This window comes from Scyliorhinus canicula, chromosome 10, assembly GCF_902713615.1.
Source record: "Scyliorhinus canicula chromosome 10, sScyCan1.1, whole genome shotgun sequence".
Lineage (NCBI taxonomy): Eukaryota > Metazoa > Chordata > Chondrichthyes > Carcharhiniformes > Scyliorhinidae > Scyliorhinus > Scyliorhinus canicula.
Window position 1 is genome coordinate 96,316,194 of NC_052155.1, and position 25,079 is coordinate 96,341,272.

The window sequence follows — 25,079 nt, forward strand, 5'->3', positions numbered from 1 at the left end:
CCGTTGACAAAAAATTGCAGCCAGCATCTGCCTTGCCCATGCCAGTACTTAAATAACCTTCAATTGATCCAGAGATCTTACTGCACCAGTCAGTCATCTTAGAAATGCACTAAGGTTTGCTTGGGCTGAATTAATTAATTGCAACAGAGAAGCAGATGACTGGTTGGCTAGGAGAATGTGCCTTTGTCAAGGCTATGATTTCAGATTGGGGTATCATTGCACCTCAATTTGTTCATTGTTAGAAGTTGTTGCTTCACAATGAGTGTTTGTTTCTCTACCTAGTTGGCAATGAAAATAGTAATTCAAAAAAAATTGAACTGGTTCATAGATCAACAAATAATTGAACAACAAAATATACATAATGTACATCAATGAATAAATGTCATTGTGGCATTCTCCATCTTTCTGTTCCGTTTGCCAGAAGGCTGGATCTAATTCAAGACTTGAACATGTGATTTGAGGCATTTATCAAGGAAGAGTATTTGAGGTGGTCTCCTGAATACCTTCTGTTAGGTGGGCTGCACATAGGAAAAAGTGCTTCAACATCCTTTTTTCACACCCAACTGATGCAAGTACTTCTGCCGGCTGTCAGTTTAGACGTGGCACTCCGCTCCCCATGGCTATCTGCAGTGGGTCCTTAACCTAACTGTTCTGACTCCGGAGTGGGAATGCTGCCATTGAGCCAGCCATCACTCATTCAGGTGTTAATGCTCCACTGCTTACCCAGTATTTAGAGTCCTTACTCGAATCTCGACTTGTCTGGGCTGTCTGTAATGGAGTTTGAACTTTTCTCCTGACTCAGACATGAATGCGACCACTCAACCAAAGGCTTGATTCCCTGAAAATCAATAAGATAGCAACAGAAGTTCACCATTTCAAACCTGTTCCATAATTCAATTATAATTATTGATCTATATCTTAACTCCATGTCATGATTTTGATTCCATAACCTTTAATACCCTTGCCTAACAAAATTCTATCAATCTCAATTGTCAATTGGCTTGGCCTCAACATCTTTTTTGGAGAGAATATGTCAGCTTTCTATTATCTTTTGTGTGAAGAAATGCTACCTGACATCTCCCTTGAAATGCCAGAACTGGATACAGTACTCTAGCTGGGGAGTCTAACTAGAACTTTATATAACTATAACCTAACTTCTCACCATTTCATATTCCAGTTCTATTGAGATAAAGGCCAATATCCTTTTAGCCTCCTTAATTATTTTTGTACATGTCCATTAGCTGCTCGAGATTTCTGTGCATAGACCCTTAAATCTCTCTACTCTTTCACAGTTCCTAGTTCTTACCATCATTGTACCATTACCAAAAAGCAACTTCTGCTTGATAAACCAAGGAGAGCCCAATGGCATTCATAATGAGGGTGTACGTAGCGCAAGATCGGATCTGGTATTCCAAAACTCACTTGCATCTAGATTGTATTTCAAAAGGAGTCTTGTGACCCGATTAACTCTTGAATCAAATTGATCAGAATGTTTATACCTGAATGTATTCATCTGACAAGTTCAGGTTGACTGCATTTCAATAGTCAAAAATTGTTAACAACAGATGAGCACTTCAAATTTGGCTCTTCTAATTTTGTTTACCATTAATTGCAGTTTTCAGGTTTGCTGATTTCACAAAGCCCATTGTGAGACTGCACAGAAAAGATTATAATTAATGTGTTAAATAGAGTAGTTTAATTTCTTGCCAGTTTCTTCTGTCACCCTTCCAATCTGACTCATAAGATTTTAAACAAAAACATTTTGGTAAAGGTTGGAAGACAGCGGCAAAACTTGTTTTTGGGAACAAGTACAAAAAAGTTTTTTAAAAGTACAGGGAGTTGTTAAAATGTGCGTGCTTGAGGAGCATTATGCTGCCTGACCTTGCATGAATGTTTTACTGAGTTCTCCCAAGAAGAGTGCCAGATGGGAAACCAATCTTTAATTTTAAAGACTGTTTCTGTTACTCAGAAGAACATAATATTATCATTGCAAAAAATATTCACTGTTGTAGAGCTAAACATGTAATATTTTATTGATAAATAAAAATACCAAAATATTGGTGATAAACAGAAATCCGAATCTCTTACTCTGTTTTGAAAACAAATGCCTTGCGTCACTCCAGCTGGCAGCATTTTCATTTTGAACTAAGGGCAGGCTGCGCATCTCAACCAAAGCCATTAGTAAGGATTTGTTTCCTGGCCTCGATGCACCTCCAAGACCATTTCGTTGGCAGAAATGAAATTGAAATTCTGATTTTTCAAATAGTTATATGTGCATCTTTTAAAAAAATATATTTTTATTCTCCTTTTTCACATTTTCTCCCAAATTTACACCCAACAATAAACAATAATCAGTAACGAATGCAATGTCAATCCCTATATCAATAACAACAATCCCATCCTCGCACCAAACTCCCAAACATTAGCCCGCATATTAATATAAACAAATAATAAAAAGGAATCCGGAATCACCCATTGTCACCATTAACACATACAGGTATGTGTGCACCTTTGATTGTTTTTGTGTTCCAACATGTGCTCTCAAATTCACTCCAACATAATGGTAGCTTCTATTTGAGGCATATATATTGCTAAATCTATAGATGTACAGAACATGATTTGGTTCAATCAACATCCTCATCTGCCAGATCGTTGTGCATCTGATCAGTTTCAGGACTGAAACACATCTAGACTGATGTTCTTGGTCGACCTTTCACCCATGAGCTAATCTCCCAGAACCACCTCTACGGACAGCTGAGTTGCTATTCTGCCCCTTCAATACTGAAGTTCTTGCCCCTAACCCCAGTTAATAAAACTGGATTGTTGCACACAAACAGAGGCACGTGAGGTCTGGCAATTAGATCCACTTTGGGAAAACCGAGAAAAGTGTAACACAACTTCAGTAAAGCTGAACTAGCTGTTTCTGAGATCCCTAGGGTAGTAATTGTGCAGAGCTCAGATGTTGAGGGGTCCGAATGTCAATGCAGCATTCCAAGAAACTATTCCTAGTGTAATAGGGAAAATGGAGAATCCGAGGTACACTTGGGACAGCAGGACAGGGAATGCCTGGAAAGGGTTAACCTGACAATCTCTAAAACCCAAAATACGGACAAACGCAAATTAGCATACTAAATGCAGGCATATCTCGGGTAACACATTTCCAAGCCTACAAATCGAAAACGTTCAGCCTGGCTCCAGCATGTCTGGAAGGGGCATTTTGCACCCATCCATATACAGGTATCAGGGAAATAGGGTACTCGCCATCTCATTACTGGCTGATTGTCTAAAGGATGTTCCTTTGTATTGCAAATCAGATGGACACGATGTGTCCACCGAACGATTAGAAATGGAGTATGTCAGACAATGTATCCATGTCATCTAATCAGGAGAATGACTAACCTACTCAAACTGCCGGTACTGTATTGATAATTGGTTATATTGCAGTACTTTGAATCACATTGTATTCGTTTGAATCAGGCTGTACGATCAAAACCGTGCAAGATGTGTAAAACAGCTTTGTGGGGGCAGCTGCAGTTAAAGCGGCCGAGTTCAGCTCTCCCGCATGCATGTGGCATTAAAAGATGTTTTGTTAAAGTTTCATTTAACAATGAAACTTGTTAAATGAACAAGTTAATGTTAATTTAACTTTGTTGACACCAGCATCATTATCTCCCATTATATGAACATTTTAGGATGTTTTTACTCATTTTGTTCCAACTGGAATGTAATTCTCTCTGTCTTCCATATTCAATGTTGTATTTATTCCCAGTATCATCTCTAATTCTATGAATATATTTTTCTAATTTTGCCCCTTGCTCCTTTGAATGTCATTGAACAGATTTAATTGTAAAATGTGTCTGTAGACAACAATAATGAAAATGTCTAAATTAGAAGCGAGATATCCTAAAACCATTTGTCGGTATGTACCTGCACTGTGTACTTTTTGTGATGTTGGCTCCTTTTGAATTTATCGCAGTGACCGGGAACTTTATCGGATGGGATTAAAGGGAACATGTTATGACAATGAAGATAATGAAGGTATGGTTTTGAATATTTGGTTCAGTGCTGTAAGTTGCTTCTAGTATATATCTAATGTGCTTTGTTTTTACATTTTTTACCTATATCCCCTTTCCAAGTAATGCTTAGGATTTTCGAAAATGTTAAGTTTGAAAGTAAAGTATTTACAACCTCTTGTAATTACAACCATGAAAATGAATCAGGAGACATTGAAAGCAGCTAATGTTATTTTAATATAGGCTTGTTTCCCCTACTTTGTGAGAGGATGTGTAATATTGCAGCTGCTGCTTGCTACTTGTAGTAATCCAAGAGGAAGAAGAAAAGAGCGAAGAGGAATTGAATGTTGATGATGAGCCCACTGTAACTACTGTAGAGACCCCGGAGGAAAGTGGAATAGATAGTGAGGCAGAGCTGATGGCAAATATGGGATTACCTCTCCAGTTTGGTAGCTCACCAACCTGTAGACAACCAGTGGTAAGGACCATTTTGTCATGATTAACATCATAAGTTTGTATGAGGGAACTATTGCAGGTATTAATTTAATTTTAAATTCCCAAATAAATTTATTATACACATATCCACCCAGAATATTAGGACTGTGAGGGGGAAAAAATCCATGGACAACTTTGAGCGATCTTCTAATATCAGACATTGTGTGCAGGTAATCTGCTGTATTATCTTTCAGCCAAAGTCTTTGTATTTTGTTTGTCTTCAAACCTGAGGCAAAAAAGGTTCCAACCAAAGCTGTTTACTATTTTCTTTACACAGTCATGTGAACAAAACAATAAATTAATGATGGGGTAAGGGATTTCAGTGAAACCTTACCTACCATTATAGCGAAGGCAAAAACAAATTCTATACAGCAGTTTGCAAAAACAAAATGATTTAATATTTAAAATTATAGAATTAATTTACTGCTTTAATAACTTCATACATAATGTACAACATTGAAGTTCAAAACTAATTCACAGGTTATATTTACATTATTTGCACTTAATTGAAATTAATGAACATTTTGTCACCTTTTCTTTTGCCAGACGAGCACTGTTTCAAAGAAAAGAGTCAAAAAGAAAAAATCAAATTACAAATACGATGAAGATCTGTCTGAAGTTTGTGAAGAATGCCCAGACAAGTTTTTAAATGTCCCTTTTGATACTGGCTTGGGGTTGACTGAAGAGCAACCAAATTTTGAAGAAAAATGTGGTGGACTTAATCCTTCATGTGAAGAAGCAACAACCTCGGAGCTAGATTTTAAAACCGAATGGGAAAAATATTGGATTCAATATGGTGAGGGTCTTCTCTGGGAAAGTTGGTTGGGCAAGCATCCTGAATGGTCAGACGGTGCACCTGCGCCATGGAATTGTCCTGAGACCAAGGAGCATTGGCAACAGTTTTACGCTGAACAGTATTGGCTGTATTATGAGCAGTTTCAGTATTGGGTAGATCAAGGATGGTCTATGGACTGCACTCAAGACAGTGATATTGGGAAGGATTCATCATGTGCAAATGTACACGAAACAGGAAACCTTTTCAGTAATGCTGGTGAACATTTCAGGACTCTGTTGCCAGCAGAATCAACCAATGCATCAAATGGAGAAAGTATTGCTGAGTGTAATGAGGTTAGTTATGGAGATGTTGTCAGTTTGATCAATAACATAAGACTCGATTCAGGAAATGAGTCTAAGCAATCAATAAGTGTGGAAAACGATATATGCGTGAGTCCTGATGAAGCTGCAATTTCTTGTGAGTGTGCTTCTGATGAGCAAGAGCCATGCGATGGAGGCAACAGCAAAAGATGTGCATCCAGCGGAAGTATCTCTACAGTTCAGTCAGGTTGGTATTGCCAACATTGTCTCAAGATACTCAAACAGATGTGAACAGTTGATTGAGAACAAGTTTTGTTTTATCGGTAGAGTGACGATGGGCTAGTGAAGTTTAGTTTAGAATCTCCCATCTTCTCTTGCAGTGGTCAATACCGGTATTCTTTTTCTTTTTATTCCTGGATGTCTAAGTCTAAGCAGGACTTAACATGGTATTCAACTAATGGTGTTAGAATAGCTGAGCCTTCAGTTGCAATAAAGACAGGTGAGATATTATTCATGTACCTTCACCTTTAAAGAATGTTATTTCCGGTTTGCAAGCTGAGTTCAGATTTTTGCCTTTTAACTGCAACACGCAAAATTAGTCTCAACATAAAGTTGTGGATCACATCTAACTGCCTTGGCAGCTGTTTGTTTATTTCACCTATGCTTACGTAATTGTCCTATAACTTGAGGCAGCATCTTCTACGTGAAATTGTGCTAAACTTATTACTTCCATTAATAAAGTCGCCTTGAATATTGATCTGCAGTATCTCACTATGTGTTCTGCAGTATCTAACGTACATCATGTGCTTTCTGCTGTGGAACTATTTCTGCAGCAAATAAAATGGTCAGAATTTGACTTGACTATCTGGGTTCAAAGATGTGCAGGTTAAGTGGATTGGGCATGCTAAATTGCCCTTAGTGCTCAAAAAGGTTAGGTTGGGTTGCTGTGTTACTGGGATAGAGTGGTGGTGTGGTCTTGAGTAGAGTGCTCTTTCCAGGGGCTGGTGCAAACTCGATGGGCCGAATGGCCTCCTTCTGCACTGTAAATTCTACAATTCAAATGAGTCTGGCCATGTTGGTTTGTTTCTGTAGAGATATAAAACCCACACAACCAAAATAGTTTACTTTAAAAAGTATGCTGCTGGACAACTAAACGTATGCAAACTATATTTGACTCTTGTAAAGATGATGATGCATTTGTTTTACTAAAGACGTGTGAGACCTCCCCTTCAAATTGTGCACCATGATGTAATTTCTGTTTTGTAATAATGCAGTGTACTCTATTATAATAATCAAGTTGATCAATTTAATACAGATTAAAAAGGCACACTGATTGAGCGGAATGGCAGGATGCCTCTGGTTAAATAAAAGAAAAACACCACGGATGCTGGAAATCTGAAATAAAAGCAGAAAATTCTACGACAAACTCAGCAGGTCTGGCAGCATCTGTGCAGAGAGAAACAAGAGTTAATGCTTCAAGTCCATACACGCGAGTTCTGTGGAAGGGTCATATGCACTTAAAATGTTCACGGTGTTTCTCTCTCCAGAGCTGCTGAGTTTATCCAGAATTTTCTATTTTCATTATTTATGTCTCTGGTCATGATTTGACAAAAAAAATTAACAAGTTCCAAAAAGCTTAAGTTGTAGTCTAGATTCATTTAAAGTCATGTAGTTAGGGCGGGTACTACCTGCAGATTAATAACATGCTCTGCATCTAAAACAGCAAAAACCCTGTCTTTGAAGGCTATTTAAAATGGTTCATTCAAAGAATTTGTGATTTACTGTGCTTGCAGATTCTTCTAAAACTTCCAGCCAAGCATTAAAAAGCGATGCGGCTGCAAGAAAAAGTCAAACTAATGGAGATGAGGAGGAGGATGATCCACCTGAATCTAGACCAGTAAAAATGAAGAGAAGGTGAATACCCCATAACTTTGAATTAAGCTCATTTCAGTTCACCTTCATGATGTCGTCCTGTGCTATATATACTCAGAATGGAAACAGAGCTGGTGATGTGTAGCTGCTTGTTGTTAGAATCAATCAGAGATGAAAGAAATGGCAAACGCAGAGTAAAATGTTAGCGTGGCATAGCATAAAGGAAACATTCGGCCCTCCAAGCCTGCTCCACCAATTAACTAGGTCATGGCTGATCTTCGATCTCAACAACATCTTCTCCCACTATCCTCAAATTCCTTGATATCATAGGTATCTAGAAATCTATGGGCTTCTGCTTTGATCATGCTCAATGACTAAGCCTCCACAGCCCTCTGGGGGAGAGGATTCCAAAGATTCACCACGCTCTGACTGAAGAAATTCCTCCATTCTGGTCCTAAATACATTACCCCTTATTCTGGGATGTTGCCCCTCGGTTCTAAAACCCCCAACCAGGGGAAACATTCTTCCTGCATCTACCCAGTCCAGCCCTATAAGAATGTTATACACTTCAATGAGATCATCTCTGTTTCTTCTTGGGGCGGTATGGTGGTGCAGTGGTTAGCACTACTGCCTCACAGCCCTGAAGACCCTGGTTTGATCCCGACCCCGGGTCACTGTCCGTGTGAAGTTTGCACATTCTCCCCGTGTCTGTATGGGTCTCACCCTCACAACCCAAAGATGTGCAGGGTAGGTGGGTTGGCCACGCTAAATTGCTCCTTAATTGGAAAAAAAAGAATTGGATACTCTTAATTTTTTAGAAAATCTCTGTTTCTTCTAAACTAGAGAATGGAGGCCGAGTCTCGTCTTTCCTCCAGGAGAATCCCGCCATCCCAGGGATTAGTTTGTGAATCATCTGCTGCAGTCTTTTTATAGCCAGTATATCCTTCTTTAGGTAAGGAGATCAAAACTGCACATACTACTCCAGGTATGGTCTCACCAAGGTTCTATACAACTGCAGCAATACAAATTTGATTGAATTTTTTGAGGAGTTGAGCAAATGTGTAGATGAGGGTAGTGCACTTGGTGTAGTTTATATGGATGGCAAATGCACATGGGATACAGGGTAATTTGATATAGTGGATTCAAATTTTGCTTAGTTGTAGGAGACGGAGGGTAATGACAGAAGGCTGCTTCAGTGACTGGAAGACATTGTTGTACCACAGGGATCTGTGCTGTGTCCCTTTTTATTTGTGATTTATATAAATAACAGATGTCTATGTGGGGGTAGGATCAGTAGGCTTGCCGATAACACAAAGATTGGCTCAGTGTCTTGAGTTGCAGGAAGATATAGACCGGATGGTCAAATTGGCAGAAAACTGGCAGATGAAATTTAACCCTGAAAAGTGTGAGGTGATACACTTTGCAAGGAGTAAGTTGACAAGGATGTAATTAATGAATGGCATGGCACTAGGAAGTTCTGAGGAACAAAGGGATCTTGGTGTGCTTGTCCACAGATCTCTGAAGTCGGAAGGGCAGGTTAATAGGGTGGTGAAAAAGGCATATGGGTCACTTGCCTTTATCAATCGAGGCATAGATTACAAAAGCACGGAGATTAAGTTCGGATTTTGGTGAGGCCACAACTGCACTACTGTGTGCGGCTCTGATCTTCACATTATAGGAAGGATGTCATTGCACTGGATGAGGTGTTCACCAGGATGTTGCCTAGGATGGAACATTTAAATTATGAAGAGATGTTGGATAGGCTTGGGTTGTTTTTGTTGGAGCATAGAAGACTGAGGGGAGACCTGATTGGAGGTGTGCAAGATTATGAGTGGCATGGGCAGGGTGGATAGGGAGCAGCTGTGTTCCCCTTAGTTGAAGGGTCAATTGCGAGGGGACAGACATTCAAGGTGAGGGGCAGGAACTTTAGAGGGGATGTGAGGAAAATATATTTTACCCAGAGGTGTTGATGGTCTGGAATGCACTGCCTGGGAGGGTGGTTGAGGCAGATTGCCTCGCATCTTTTAAAAAGTACCTGGATGAGCATCTGGCATGTCATAACATTCAAGGCTCTGAGCCAAGTGCTGACAAATAGGATTAGGTCGGTAAATCAGGTGTTTTTCACATGTTGCTGGAGGCTCGGAAGCAGAAGGGCCTCTACTGAACTGTGAGATTCTATGACTTCCTCATAATCGCTTATTGTCACAAGTAGGCTTCAATGAAGTTACTGTGAAAATCCCCTAGTCGCAACATTCCGGCGCCTGTTCGAGTAAGCTGGTCCTTATTCCTATGCTGAAATCCCCTCGCTGTAAAGGCGAACATACCATTTGCTTTCCGACTTGCCTGTTGCATCTGCATGTTGGCTTTCGGTGACTTCAGACAAGTAGACCCAGATCCCTTTGGGCATCAACATTTCCCAATCTTTCTCCATTTAAGAAATATTCTGCATTTCTGTTCTTCCTGCCAAAGCAGATAACTTCACATTTGTGTGCAAGACATTCCGTCCAGCATGTTCTTCATTAAATCTCATTAAATCCCTTTCCATTTGGAATGCCGACAGGGGAGGGGAAATGTGTTTAGAGGTGGCATCATACTAGAGTTAGTGGAAATGACAGAAGATAATCCTTTGAATATGGAGGCTGGAGGGGTGGGAATTAAAGACCAGGGGAACCCTATCATGGTTTTAGGTGGAAGGGGTGATGGCTGAAGTGTGGGAAATAGGTTGGACACTGTTGAGGGCTCTGTCGGCCACAGTGGTGGAGGCGGAATCTTCAGCTGAGGAAAAACAAAGGCATGTTGGAAGTGCTGATGTGGAAGGTGGCATCATCAGAACAGATGCAACAGACACAGAAACTGGGAAAATTAAATAAATCTGGAATTTACGGAGGTTGAGGGGGGACCTGATTGAGGTCTACAAAATTATGAGAGGTATGGACAGGATGGATAGCAACAAGTTTTTTCCAAGAGTGGGGGTGTCAATTACAAGGGGTCACGATTTCAAGGTGAGAGGGGGAAAGTTTAAGGGAGATGTGCGTGGAAAGTTCTTTATGCAGAGGGTGGTGGATGTCTGGAACGCTTTGCCAGTGGAGGTAGTAGAGGCGGGCACGATAGCATCATTTAAGATGCATCTAGACAGATATATGAACGGGTGGGGAACAGAGGGAAGTAGATCCTTGGAAAATAGGCGACAGGTTTAGTTAAAGGATCTGGATCGGCGCAGCCTGGGAGGGCCGAAGGGCCTGTTCCTGTGCTGTAATTTTCTTTGTTCTAAAGGATTGCCATCAACAATGGTGACTGTATAATTACTGGATAGTTATATGAAAAAAATCTACCTGGTTCACTAATGTCCTTTTGGGAAAGAAATTGCCGTCCTTGCATAGTATGGCGATATTCCTTGCAGGAAGAGGTGTGAGGGGTGTGGTCAAGGTAGCTGTGGAATTTGGTGGGCTTGTAATGAGTATTAATTGAAAGTCCATCCCCAGAAATGGAGGCAGAGAAGTCAAGGAAGGGAAGGGTAGTGTTGCAAATGGACCACATGAAGGTGAGAGAAGGGTGGAAATAAGTTACTTCTGAACTCTATAACATCAACCATCCTCATAGTGAAAGTGTAATATAAAATTGCATACATGCTCTTTATAACACATTCACAATTTTACTACACAAGAATGGGGAAATATCCCTTCTGTGAGTAAAGGAATCAATTTTGTAGGCAGTGCAGCTTTAAACACAGACAATTATGATTCCCATCTCAAATCTTTTTAATTGGAACAGATGGAAATCAAGACTGAATCTAACAAAGTATTACTTTCTCAAATGGTCATTTGGCAGGCCTAGTTTTCTTTATCTATTTCTACCTATGTTTTTTAGCCATGAACTCGATGCTGAAGAGAATCCAGTTGTGGCAGTGGAAGATGCCTGTTCAGCTCTTGGCTTCAAGTACCATTCAAGTCAAAAGTAAGAATACTGAGGTGAACAATGATTTAACTAGTGGCTGCACAAGAATGGATCAATCAAATACCCATTTCATTAGCTGGAAAATAAATAATTGAAAAGTAAATCAAAATGAAAAACAAACTGTTTAATTAATAATGAAATAACATAATATTCCGCTGCCTATGTGTGTGTATATATTATAACAAGATGATATTAAAATGATATAGGGAACTTTTCGGCAAATTCAGCATTATACATTTTTTATTTTTAACAATTGTTATAATTTTAAAGAAAGTTTGGTTTTCAAGCCCTGTAATGATAACATCAACCTTTACTGCCTATGTCATAGATTGGGGATCTCCATTTTCTCGTCTCCTAAAATACCTTGCCCATAGAGCTACAGTACCTTTTAAAGAGCAGCAGTAATTCTTATTACCTTTCATGATCCACTAAATTTATTTATAACACTGGAAATTCTGGAAGTGTGCGCATTCTGACAGAATTGATTTTGACATTTAATAAGTTGTGTTTGCCATCATTTTGGACCCAGTCATGATTGTGTATATTGTGGTAAACTAATATTAGGAAAACAATATATTGGTGGGAATGGTAGCATAATGGCTATATTACTGGACCAAAAACATGACCAAATTTAAGGCCAGAGGTCAAATCACACCACTTTAGCTTGGGAATTTACATTCAGTTGATTAATTAAATGTGGAATAAAAACCTGCCGTCTGTAATGGTGACCATGTAACTACTGGATTGTTGTAAAAATAAAATCCCTCTGGTTCACTGATGTCTTTTATGGAAAGAAATTGCCATCCTTACCTAATAAAAGACCTTACTGTGTTGGTATCAGTTTCATATATGAACAACGCCTAGAAATTGAGGCCTTTTGAGCTTCATTAAAATTCGGGTTATTTGAACAATTGCAGAGTGAGCAGGAAATAGTAGTCAGCCAGTCTCTAACGGATCAACTCATCTCATTTCAAATCTTCAGTGTGCTAAAAGATAGCCAGGCACAACCTTACACTAACTCTTGTCAAACCATAATCCCTATGGTAACCTCACTGAGCTTTCTAAGCTAATAAAATGGTGGATTGCGGAGACCTAACATCCAGTAATTTCTGCATATTTCGAGAGGAGGAGTGAGACACCAAACCACACAAAGGCAGATGACAGAAAACTCAGCAAAAGCAGACTGGAAGAATATTTTCTTGTTGGGGACAATTTCAATAATCTTTCACCAGAGATATGACTTCACCTCCATCTCTGCTTCTCTTTCTGTAACCAAATAAATGTTGATGACTAAGCAAAGTTGATGATTGATAATTAGATAATTCACCTGTATAAATTGGTGTGGTTACACATTGAAGGATAAATGATCCATAACCAAATCCATAACCTGGCCATAAAATAATAAACAGTTTCCAACAGTAGCAGTTTAGAGATTTAAATGCCCCTGAAAGTCAAGTTGTTCTAGATCTGCTGCAGTGCCCACCTGTCCGGCACACTACCTCCAAGAAGAATTATTAATCTTAAATGCCTTTCTATTTCCCTTTCGTCTTCACATGCAGCATTTCAAAATTTAGTCGTGGGCATGCACGCTATCATAAGGTCACTGAACTCTCCAGACACCTTGACATGCATCAGCCGACAGCGACCAAAAATAAACATATATTCTTCAATGAAGAAGGAGACATTCTGAAGGTTAAGAAAAGCAGAACCTTGGCAAAGGTAATAAAAATTATACAAAACTGGGTTGAGTGATGCAGTGGGTTAGCACCGCTGGGACTGGGTTTCAGTTCAGCCCAGTCTGATGCGATGAACCCACTTCCTAATATGATATTATGGGCTTGAGCAAAAAATCGTGATCTCAGTCATGCTTTTTTATTGCTAATAATGATCAGATAGAGGCTTGAAATATTGACATTTGCATATTTTCTTTTTATCTTAATATATTTTGCTATTTTTTTAAATAAGCTGAAACAAAAGTAAATGTATTTTTTATATGTATTAAACTGTTGATGAAGGATTGATTATAGATATATTTGGCATTTTATACACTATGATATATCAAATAAAGACACTTGTTCCAAAACAGCCCAGACACACCACAGTTACCCATTATTCTTTAGCATTCTCAGCATAGTAAAAGTAAGTGGTATTGTTGGAATCACTTGATTGCTGCTTTTAATGATTTCAGGTGCAAAGATTTCTAAAACAAGTTGTGTCTTCAGATGACTCTGAGTCAAATGGCACAGATACTCAAACCTGTATGCTACAAAACCCTGAGGAACGCACCATCCCAGAGCAACACAGTTCTAAAGCAGAATGCGCCACTGTGTGTGAAAACAACAGCAGCGGAAATAGAGATGAAGAAACTTGTGCTGATGGTGGATTCCTAACTTGTATTAATGTTCCCTCCAAATTGGCTATCTGCACCGAGGGCAACGATGAACAGCTTCTCAAAGTACATGATGAGACGCATGCAGAAAACTGTAAACCACATTCTGACAGACAGCTGGTTCCTCTGGATATTCCAGACTTCCTTCTTCCTGATGCTGATGTAACTGAGAGGGGTGATGAATGTATGTATCAAACTGAAGGGTGGACTTTAAGGCACCCAGTTTTTTTTTTTGTTGAGTCACAGATTTAAACCACAATTTCAGGTTTTCACAGATGTTATGAACGCCTGGTCAGCCCTCAACAATGGCTTAGAGATTGAACCAGGTGCATAACTTTTTTTAAAGTTTTAAGACAGTGCAGAAAGATCAATTCGTTATATTATCTCAGTGATAATATAAGAGATAGAGCTTGGTTACTTTATAAACAAGCTTTATTTGTTTGTTTATTTATTTTATTTTTCCTCTAAATTTAGAGTACCCTATTCATATTTTCCAATTAATGGAATGAACCCCTGCACATCTTTGGGTTGTGGGGTGAAACCCATGCAAACACGGGGAGAATGTGAAAACTCCACACGGACGGTGACCCAGGACCGGGATCGAACCTGGGACCTCGGAGCTATAAGGCGGCAGTACTAACCACTGCACCACCGTGCTGCCCATAAACAAACTTTATTGTAACAAAAGAAGAAGGGTGGCCCGGTGGTGCAGTGGTTATTTTGTGAGGGACATTCGTCAGAACCTTTTCCCAACTTTTTTCCCGTCTCCGGCTTTTTTTCATGACATCTTCGATGACTGCTTTCATCCTTCTCTTTCTTTGCCTGTTCCAAACTAATAAAAATAGAATTGGGTATCCTAAATTTATTTTTAAAATAAGAAAAGAAAAGAAAACAATAATTAAACTCCTGAACTTCAACTCTACCACCAACAGATTACATGTAGTTTCTTAACATTTCTTAACACGTAGTTCCCATCAAACAACACCTTTCATGAAAATACAGCGCTCGCTCCACTTATACATAAGACAAGGCAACACTTGAATTTAGGAACCAATCTTTCTTTTGTGAGGGACATTCGTCAGAACCCATTCCCGACGCCGTCTCCGGCTTTTTTTCATGACCTCTTCGATGGCTGCTTTCATCCTTCTCTTTCTTTGTCTGTTCCAAACTAATTCTCGATCTTGCTCTCTTTCGCTCTCTTAAAGCTCCGCCCAGCCCTTCAAATAAATGTCCTCTTCTGGAATGTTCAGACTGGAACTTATCAACTATGATTGGGCTTCTTGATTGCCCAGTCCTGTTTACACAAAAGGCTGGAGCTATGCCATTCATATGCATCTACCTTTCATTGATGGACAAACGGGGTATCAGACTCTGTAATAGAATAATGGCTGGCAATGCATGAATGTCCTGAAAGATGATGGATTTTGGGTGTATCACCTTATACATTCCCTAATGAGTTTAAGAATGAATGAACTCAGTCAGGTGGGGGCCTATCCCTTTGAATCCAAGCTAAAAGTATTTCCCTTCAGTATGTTTAGCCCATAAATTGCCTGCTAAACCTTGGACCCCATTTCTGGACCCAAGGTCCTAATATCTCCCCATCATGACACACACTCTTTCAATTTTGCAAAAGAACACCTGCAAAATAAAACTATCACTGCCCCCAATATTTGCAGTGTTAAACCGTCTTAATTTATTCTTTTCTCACTTCTATTAGAAATGCATGGGTACCCACTTTATATTGTACTTACTGTTGTCAGGTGGATGTACCTTTAAGAAATGGGTGTTTATAAAATAGCTGCAGTGATGTCAATGTGTGGGTGGAGTTGGGTTGTCCGTCTTTCACTTTCGTTTTTGAGCTGGCAGCTGCAGTGTGCTTTTGGTTTCATTTTCAGAGGTGGAGAGCTGCATTTAAAGCAAGCAGCTGTATAATGATCTCTCTACAAGATAAAGAATGTCTCCAGATCAATGATGATTTCAAATTAATACCTGTTTCTGTCAAGCATTTAAACCTGCTGTCTTTATTTTTAAAAGGATTTAACTTATGAATGTTGTTTGGGAAGTTATTGAGGGTTACCTATAGAATATTGTATTTGGGAAAGTATCAGTGTTTGTAGTTGATAAACTGTTTACTGTGTGTTTATAAAATGTTAACTGGATTCATAGAAAAAAGCATTGTTTTGTTTTAAACATACTTTCTCTTTGCACCACACCTGTAAAGTGGGCCCTTGTGATCCCCATAACCAAAATCAATTTACAGTTGTGGATCAGGTGAATTCCATGATATACTTTGTTCTCTAAACCCTGGCCCATAATACTATAAAGAGATCTAACTAATTTTGTAATAGGGTTATACCAAAGAATACGTGTGCTCATGTTCAAAAAGTAATCTTTGCCTGTTTAAAAATATATATTGTTTTCCTGTTCTTGCTGATTTATGCTCTCCCTTGCCATTTACGAGGCCCCGAGCAAGACTGCAGACAGTTGAACTTCTGAAAAACCTCAGCATTGGTTTGTAGTTGATCTGTTTGGTGCATCTAAAAGCACTTTGGGTGAAATTATCCTCTCCGTTCCTTTAGGAATTTCTGGTTTCTGGCAGAGACTTTGGTGACTCAGCCAACATTGGGAACTCTTATTGTACAGTTACTGTCATGTTTGCATAAAAGCATTTTTGACTACTTTAGAGTACTTCATTGTATGTGCACAGGGGTCCTGAGTTAACACACTCCTGAGAAATGTAAGTCGATATTTAATTGTCTTTAGCTAACTGCTAGAACATCACTGGAGAACATTACGTTGTCGAATGCAGTACATATGTGCACACATCAGTGTATTTTGATAAATAAGTATTAATCTATTGTAGCTATTTTGCAGTGCAACAAATGAAGAGTCTTAGAAAGGATAAAAAAAGGAGGAAGAAAAAGAAAAAGATTGTTCATGTACCTTCTGAGATTGTAGCTGTTCCAGAATTGACCAAATACTGGGCTCAGCGTTATAGACTGTTTTCACGCTTCGATGAAGGAGTCAAACTTGACCAGGGTTGGTATTTAAACTTCTTTTTCTCTTATTATGCATTTTCTATACTTCTGAACCCATTATGCATGTCACACATACTGGGAAACGGAATTACACATTATGCAGCTGGTGACGCATTGTGTCATGTTACAGGCCGGTGTTCTTCTGGGTGCACACTTAATCTTGTTTGGGATGCTTGGGTGATTGGCCATCCATTTGCTCAATTTCCTTTGTATTCATGTTGCTCTTAGATATATTGGTCTTATGGTCCATTGAGCACTTCTGTGCATCATTTATTGTGCCAATTCCTTGTGTTTATGATACGATCCCTTTCTACTTCCTTTCCTGCTACTCTATTGAACTCCAAATATATATGGAGGACCATTCCAAATCTATATTGAAAATGCTGACAGCAGTGTTTAACATTCAGTGCCTGCTACTGTGACTTTCTAGATTCCCAATGGGCAGAATTATTGGTATTGAAATACCAGTTATCCTGGGCACCAGTTTTTTTCCTGTGTTCATATGCAGCTGGTTGCAGGGGAAGGGTCCTTTCGACTTGATATGCAATTAAGAGTGGAGTTATAATGGTAATGTGAGGCTGGAGGGGTGCTGTGCCTCTCCAACTAGTGACTCTGTACCTGTAATGTGCTGCCAAGGTCATAAAATGTAGCTATTTGCATGCACCATAAATGTGAACTGTGATTTTGTTTCTTCCAGAAGGCTGGTTTTCAGTCACTCCTGAGAAGATTGCTGAGCACATTGCCAATCGTGTCATGCAGAGCTTTCAGTGTGATATCATTGTGGATGCATTTTGTGGAGTTGGAGGCAATTCAATTCAGTTTGCATTAGCTGGGAAAAGAGGTACAGTACCGTGACTTTGAGCAGCTTTTTCTACCACTCTGCAGAAATTCAATTATATCTGTATATTGAATTGTATTGAAACTTGTATTTCATTGTTATCTACTAATCTGAAGTGATGACTATGTAGATAAAGATAGCTGCATAGGATCCTGGCATTCCATACCCAGCTCTTTTGTGGCACTGAATCACTTATTGTTAAGATGATGTGGATCAAATTTGGTCAATTGAACAAGTTTGCTGTGTTCATATTTGATTCTGAATACATACACATTGCAGAAAAGATATGTACTGATAGTAAGTAATGTAAAGTTGCCATAGTCCAGGCTGCTTTCCCCTGTGACTGGCAGTGATTTAACCTGAGGGTCACCACACCTCAGGCGAGGGGCAAGGTTGAGAAGGCAGGGCCTTCAGAATAACCTTAGCCGCTACAAAAATTGAACTCGCACTGTTGGCCTCGCTCTGCATCAACTGTCTGGCCAACTGATATGTTCATGCTGATTATGAAATATTAATAATGGTAGCTACCATGACTACATATTTAAACCTATTACATAATATAAAATTGAACACCTTCAAGTAATATAAATCTATACAAAGATTAAGTCCCATGATGTGTAGAATTTAGTTTTTTTTGCTCAGGGTATTTGAAGGGTTCAGGTCTGGTAAAGTGCCTCTCACCGTTTACTTTTGGAATTTCTTGCCTTTATTAAGTTATCTTTGATACTGGGGAATTATGTACTTTTCAACAATTTACATCCAAATTCTATCTATGTAAACTCATCCCATTCATCTTGATACGTTTTACATGGGTTCTAGAGGGTAAGATGCACAGTTATGAAACAACAAATCACAATTCCCATTCCAATTTCCTTCTTGACTTGCTAATAATGCAGTCAGAGATGCATTTGCAGGGGAGCACTGTGGCACAGTGGGTTAGCATTGCTGCCTCACGGCATGAAGGTCCCAGGTTCGATCCTGGCTCTGGGTCACTGTCTTTGTGGAGTTTGCACATTCTCCCTGTGTTTGTGTGGGTTGTGGGGGCGAATCCTAAATTTAGCATGGATAAAGGATTGAATCAGAACCACAGAAAATGCAGTGCAGAAGAGACCCTCCTGCCCATCAAGTTTGCATCGACACATCAAAAACCTCTGACCTACCTGTATTAGCTAACTAATAGAAGACAGAATTGGGAAATGAGGGGCATTTTCAAGATGACAACCTGTAACTAGTGGGGTGCCAGACGGAGCTGTGCTAGGGCCACAATTATTTACAATTTAAATGACTTGGATGAGAGAAGTGAAAGTACTCTTATCAAGTTTAAAGATGACGGAAGAAAAAGGAGCTGAATATGATTTAAATGGCGAAAGACTACCGAACACTGCAGCACGGTGGGATTAGGGGGTCCTCGTGCATAAATCACAAAAAGCTAGTATGCACGTTCAGCAGGTAGTCGGGAAAGGAAATGGAATTTCCTTTATTTCAAAGGGAATGGAGTATAAAAATTGCCTTTGAACTGAGTGATTTGCTAGGCATTTCAGAGGGCATTTAAGCGTCAACCACATTGCTGTGGATCTGGAGTCACATGTAGGCCACACCAGGTCAGGACAGATTTCCTTCCCTAAAGGACATTAGTGAACCAGATGGGTACTTATGACAATTGACAATGGTTTCATAGTTATCATTGGACGTTTAATTCCAGATTTTTATTGAATTCAAATTTCACCATCTGCCATGGTGGATTTCAAACCCGGGTCCTCTGGATCACTGGTCCAGTGACAATACCGCTATGCCACCGTCTCCCCATGACTACTGAGAATTTGGGTATGAGGTTTGATCAGCCCCCTCAGTTGCAGTTGTATTCTTGTCTTGCATTCACCTATTACAAGAAGCCCCGGAAATGTGGATGTAATTTTAAATTTGAACGCAGGTCAAAAGTTACTCCAATTGAGTGATTATCATATGTTAATACGCAACACTTCTCATGTGGTTGCCCCTCCCCAATGAGGCTGTGTGCAACCAGCCTAACCCATGCAAATTAATTGCAGAATTTGGTGGGTTGGAAGTAACTTCTCATGCGCTTACATTTTTGCTGCTTTTAACCCCTTGCCTAATATACACACTGCTTTGGGTTAGAAATGCCCCTTAATGTGGACAAACTGATGGGATGTGCTAGAATAGCTCATAGTTGTTCAAAGGAGTTATAGATGTGTGTATATATAATATATGTATTTTAAATATATTACACTTCCTACATTGCTTTTATAGTATAAATTTCCTTTGTTTGCACTTATAATGGAAACTATACATTGAAACACGCTACATATGGTATTTCATCCTATCCCTCGTAATAGCATCCCAACTTTGTATTTCACCTACTCAGTCTGTACTGCAGAGAAACTATTTTTTGGCTTCCCAAATTGTCATAAATTGATCAAAATATGTTTTTAAATCAGAGCACGAATAATTTTGAAATGGGGACTGAATTACAGAGATACATGCCCAGTTTAGCCCCTAAACTCTAAACTGCTTTCAGCCTGACAAAAAAATTCGTCTTCACACCCCTTATGCAATTCCATGGTAGATTGCCCAGTAATATCGTCCAATTGCTGAATAAGCCATGCACTTAATTTTTCTGTGACAACTACACACTTTAATAAATTGTATGAATTTACAGTACAGAAGGAGGACATTTCGTGGCAGCTGACAGAACAGCTACCCAGCCTAATTTCACTTTCCAGTTCTTGTCCATAGCCTCGTAGATTTCAACACTTCAGATGTTTATCCAAGTGCTTTTAGATGTGATGAGCCTTTCTGCCTCTGCCACCCTTTCAAGCAGTCAGTTCCAGACCCCACCACCCTCGGGATAAAAAAAAATCTCCTCGTTTCCCTTCTAATCCTTCTGCATGGCTTGTTGTTGACATCTGCTAAGGGAAATCGGTCTTTGCTATTCATTCTACCTAAGCTTCTCTCAATTTTATACAGCTCAACTAAATCTAATCTCCCTTCAGTCTGTTCTATTTCAAGGAAAACAACCCCAGCCTATATAAAATCTCCTAAAATCCTTCCAAGAAGCTTTTAGATGCTGCATTGAAGGTAAAGGGAAATCAAATTTCTATGAAAGGAAAGACTGAATGCATCCCTCATCCAATGTCACTGGAACAAATATTCCTTCGTATATCTTTGAGAAAGAGTTATCAGACCTCCAACCACTTGAATGCCAGATCATGATTTTTTTTAAAATTCTCATTCATATATACACTCAATGGTAATAGATACATCATTGAGATTTTGATTGGTGGCATAGTCTTATTTAGGGATTCAATGATTTCTAAGTTTTCTTCTTCTTCCTGCTGCTGCACGACAATGGTCTTCGAGAGTATAGGTCAGTTTTACATAACCTGTGATAAGCTTCTGTGGTGTTCTGTGTCCAGACAATATGTAGAAAACCTCCCAATTCGACAATACTTTCCTTTCCATCCTAAAAATGTATCTGGGGAAAATGTATCGGTAAGAGCAGAGCTGATGGGCAATGCTTGGGTATTCCAAGCCCCAGAAGGGATGCTTGGAACACCTGCTCGCAACTGTATTTTTGTAATTTGGTATAATTTTTTTTTTTTTATAAATGTTTTTATTCAGTTTTCGTATTTTATATTGAACAAATTACAAATTGTTAGGAGAGAGAAAAAAAAAACAACAAACAAAAACAAACACGCAAAAATTAACATACATATTTACAGGTAAGCATCTTCGTAGTAGTAACTGCGCCCCCCCCCCCCCCCCCCTCAACATGTTTATTTAGCTTGGTTTTGGGCCTTAGCTAGCCATCGAACCCCCGTAACGAACCTGTAGCCCCCCCCCCCCCCCCTCCCGCTACCTTCCCCCGACTATTCTTCCTCTTGTACATTGGCCACAAATAGGTCCCGGAACAGTTGCATGAATGGCTCCCACGTTCTGTGGAAGCCGTCGTCCGACCCTCGGATGGCAAATTTGATTTTCTCCATTTGGAGAGATTCCGAGAGGTCGGACAGCCAGTCCGCAGCTCTGGGCGGTGCTGCTGACCGCCAGCCAAACAGGATTCTACGGCGGGCGATCAGGGAGGCAAAGGCAAGGGCATCCGCCCTCCTCCCCAGGAATAGATCTGGCTGTTCTGAAACCCCGAAGACCGCCACTATCGGGCATGGCTCCACCCTCACTCCCACCACTTTGGACATTACCTCGAAGAAGGCTGTCCAGTACTCCACGAGTCTGGGGCAGGACCAGAACATGTGGGCGTGGTTGGCCGGGCCTCTTTGGCACCGTTCACATCTGTCTTCCACCTCCGGGAAGAACCTACTCATACGGGTTCTTGTTAAGTGGGCTCTATGTACCACTTTTAGTTGCGTCAGGCTGAGCCTTGCGCACGTGGAGGTGGAGTTGACCCTATGCAGTGCTTCGCTCCAGAGTCCCCACCCGATCTCCATCCCCAGGTCGTCCTCCCATTTCCTCCTTGTTGCGTCCAGTACGGCGTCGTCCCTATCTACCAGTCGGTCATACATGTCACTACAGTTCCCTTTCTCTAGGATACTTGCGTCCAGTAGGTCTTCCAGTAGTGTCTGTCGTGGCGGTTGTGGGTACGTCCTTGTCTCCTTTCGTAGGAAGTTTTTGAGCTGCAGGTACCGTAGCTCGTTCCCCCCAGCTAGCTGAAATTTCTCTGTCAGTTCGTCCAGTGTTGCGATCCTGTCGTCCGTGTATAGGTCCCTGACTGTCAGTGTCCCCCCGTCCTGCCTCCACCTTTTGAAGGTGGCGTCGGTCAGTGCTGGTTTGAACCTATGGTTGTTGCAGATGGGAGCCCTGTTCGACATTTTGGTCAGGCCAAGTTGCTGCCGCAGTTGGTTCCAGGATTGGAGGGTGGCTGTCACCACTGGGCTGCTGGAGTGTTTTTTGGGTGGGGATGGGAGTGCTGCCGTGGCGAGGGCCCGGAGGGAGGTTCCCATGCAGGAGGCCTCCTCCGCACGCACCCACTCAGCTTCTGGCTCCTGGATCCATCCCCTTACTCGCTCGGCTGTTGCTGCCCAGTGGTAGAATTGTAGATTCGGGAGGGCTAACCCTCCCCTGGTTTTTGTTTTTTGTAAGACCTTCTTTGGGATCCTAGCATTTTTACCCCCCCATACGAACGCCATGATGAGTTTGTCCAGCGCTTTGAAAAAGGCCTTGGGGATGTAGATCGGAATGGATCTAAACAGGAAGAGGAACCTGGGCAGTACGTTCATTTTGATCGTCTGAACTCTCCCCGCGAGGGAGAGCGGGAGTGTGTTCCATCTTTGCAGGTCCTTTTTAACTTCCTCCGTCAGGCTGGTGAGGTTCCATTTGTGGATCCCTTTCCAGTCATGGGCTATTTGGATCCCCAGGTAGCGGAATTTATGTCGGGCTTGTTTGAACGGCAGCCCCTTTAGTGCTGCCCCCCCCCCCCCCCCCCCCCCCCCCCCCCCCTTGCGGGTGTAATGGGAAGATCTCACTTTTGCTCATGTTGAGTTTGTAGCCCGAGAAGGCTCCAAACTCTTTCAGGAGCGCGATGATTCCGTCCATGCTGCTTTGTGGGTCCGAGATATAGAGGAGCAGATCATCCGCATAGAGTGAGACTCTGTGCTCTCTACCTCCCCTTCGGATCCCCCTCCAATTTTTTGCTGCCCTGAGCGCGATTGCTAGCGGTTCGATTGCTAGTGCGAACAGCAGCGGGGACAGTGGGCATCCTTGTCTGGTGCCCCTGTGCAGCTGGAAGTATTGGGAGTTGGTATTGTTGGTCTGTACACTCGCCATGGGAGCGTTGTACAGGAGCTTTACCCAAGCTGTGAACCCTGTTCCAAGCCCGAACCGCTCCAGTACCTCTATGAGGTATATCCATTCGACTCTGTCGAAGGCCTTTTCTGCGTCCAGGGAGACGATCACCTCTTGTGTTCTCTCCCCGGAGGGGGTCATTATCACGTTCAGCAGGCGCCTGATGTTCGCGGTCAGCTGTCTACCTTTGACAAAGCCCGTCTGGTCGTCTGTGACCACCTCAGGTACACAGTCTTCTAGCCTTTTGGCTAGGATTTTGGCCAGTATTTTGGCGTCTGCATTCAGCAGAGATATGGGTCTGTATGACCCACATTCCGTTGGGTCTTTGTCTTTCTTAGGTATCAGCGAGATTGAGGCCTGTGCTAACGTGGGTGGCAACGTGCCCCTAGCTAGCGAGTCTGTGAACATCTCCCGCATGTGCGGGGCCCGCGCTGTCGCAAATTTTTTGTAGAAGTCCGCCGGGAATCCGTCCGGTCCCGGCGCCTTCCCCGCCTGCATGGAGCTAATGCTCTCCATGATCTCTCCCAGTGCTAGTGGTGCTTCCAGATCCCGTTTTCTGCCCTCTCCCACAACTGGTATGTTCAGTCCGTCAAGAAACCGGTTCATCCCAGCCTTCCCCGTTGGGGGCTCTGAGGTGTACAGCTCTTGGTAGAAGGCCTTGAAGGTTTTGTTAATCTTCTCTGGTTCTGTTTCCAACGTGCCTCTGGTATCTCTGATTTGCGCAATTTCTCTGCTGGCTGCCTGCTTTCTCAGCTGGTGGGCCAACAGGCGGCTGGCTTTGTCTCCGTGTTCGTATAGGGCCCCGCGTGCCTGGCGGAGTTGGTGTACTGCTTTCCTGGTGGAGAGCAGGTCAAAGTTCCTTTGTAATTCTTTTCTCTCCGCCAGGAGTTCTACAGTCGGGGCCTCGGAGTATTTATGGTCTACCTCCAGTATGGAGTCGACCAGCTTCTGCCTAGCCACCCTTTCCTCCCTATCTCTTTGCGCTTTGTAGGCTATGATTTCCCCTCTTAGTACGGCCTTAAGCGCTTCCCAGAACGTGGAGGGTGAGACCTCCCCGTTTTGGTTGATCTCAGTGTACTCCGCTATGGCCTGCGCTATCCTTTCGCTGAAGGCCTTGTCAGCTAGTAAGGCACCGTCCAACCTCCATTTGGGGCGCTGGGCCCTTCCCGTCTCTAGCCGCACATCCATGTAGTGTGGAGCGTGGTCTGATATCACAATTGCGGAGTATTCCACCTTGTCTATCTCTGGAAGCACCGTTTTCCCCACCACAAAGAAGTCAATTCTGGTGTACACGTTGTGTACTGGGGAGAAGAAAGAGAATTCTTTCTCCCCCGGGTGGGCGAATCTCCAGGGGTCTACTGCTCCCATCTGCTCCATATAGTGGCTGAGTTCCCTTGCCATGTTTGAGGTTTTCCCCGTTCTGGGGTTTGATCTGTCCGTCGTTGGGTCCTGTACACAGTTGAAGTCCCCCCCCATGATTAGTCGGTGCGTCGCTATGTCCGGGATTTCTGCCATGGTCTTTTGGATGAAGCTCGTGTCGTCCCAGTTGGGCGCGTACACGTTAACTA

At 41.5% G+C, this 25,079-nt stretch overlaps 1 protein-coding gene across 4 annotated transcripts in view; it reads left to right on the plus strand.

The window, feature by feature from the left end:
- Nucleotides 1-25,079, plus strand: part of tgs1 (trimethylguanosine synthase 1) — an 88,798-nt gene that overhangs the window by 5,414 nt on the left and 58,305 nt on the right. For 2 of the 4 annotated variants that reach the window (XM_038809376.1, XM_038809375.1), the window contains exons 2-10: nt 3,977-4,038; nt 4,319-4,491; nt 5,055-5,850; nt 7,397-7,517; nt 11,343-11,429; nt 12,989-13,148; nt 13,618-14,002; nt 16,693-16,857; nt 17,554-17,697. In XM_038809376.1, the coding sequence (XP_038665304.1) occupies nt 3,977-4,038; nt 4,319-4,491; nt 5,055-5,850; nt 7,397-7,517; nt 11,343-11,429; nt 12,989-13,148; nt 13,618-14,002; nt 16,693-16,857; nt 17,554-17,697 (2,093 nt within the window). Of the gene's footprint in view, nt 1-3,976; nt 4,039-4,256; nt 4,492-5,054; nt 5,851-7,396; nt 7,518-11,342; nt 11,430-12,988; nt 13,149-13,617; nt 14,003-16,692; nt 16,858-17,553; nt 17,698-25,079 lie in introns of all 4 variants that reach the window. The other 2 variants (XM_038809377.1, XM_038809378.1) reach the window with 2 other exon arrangements.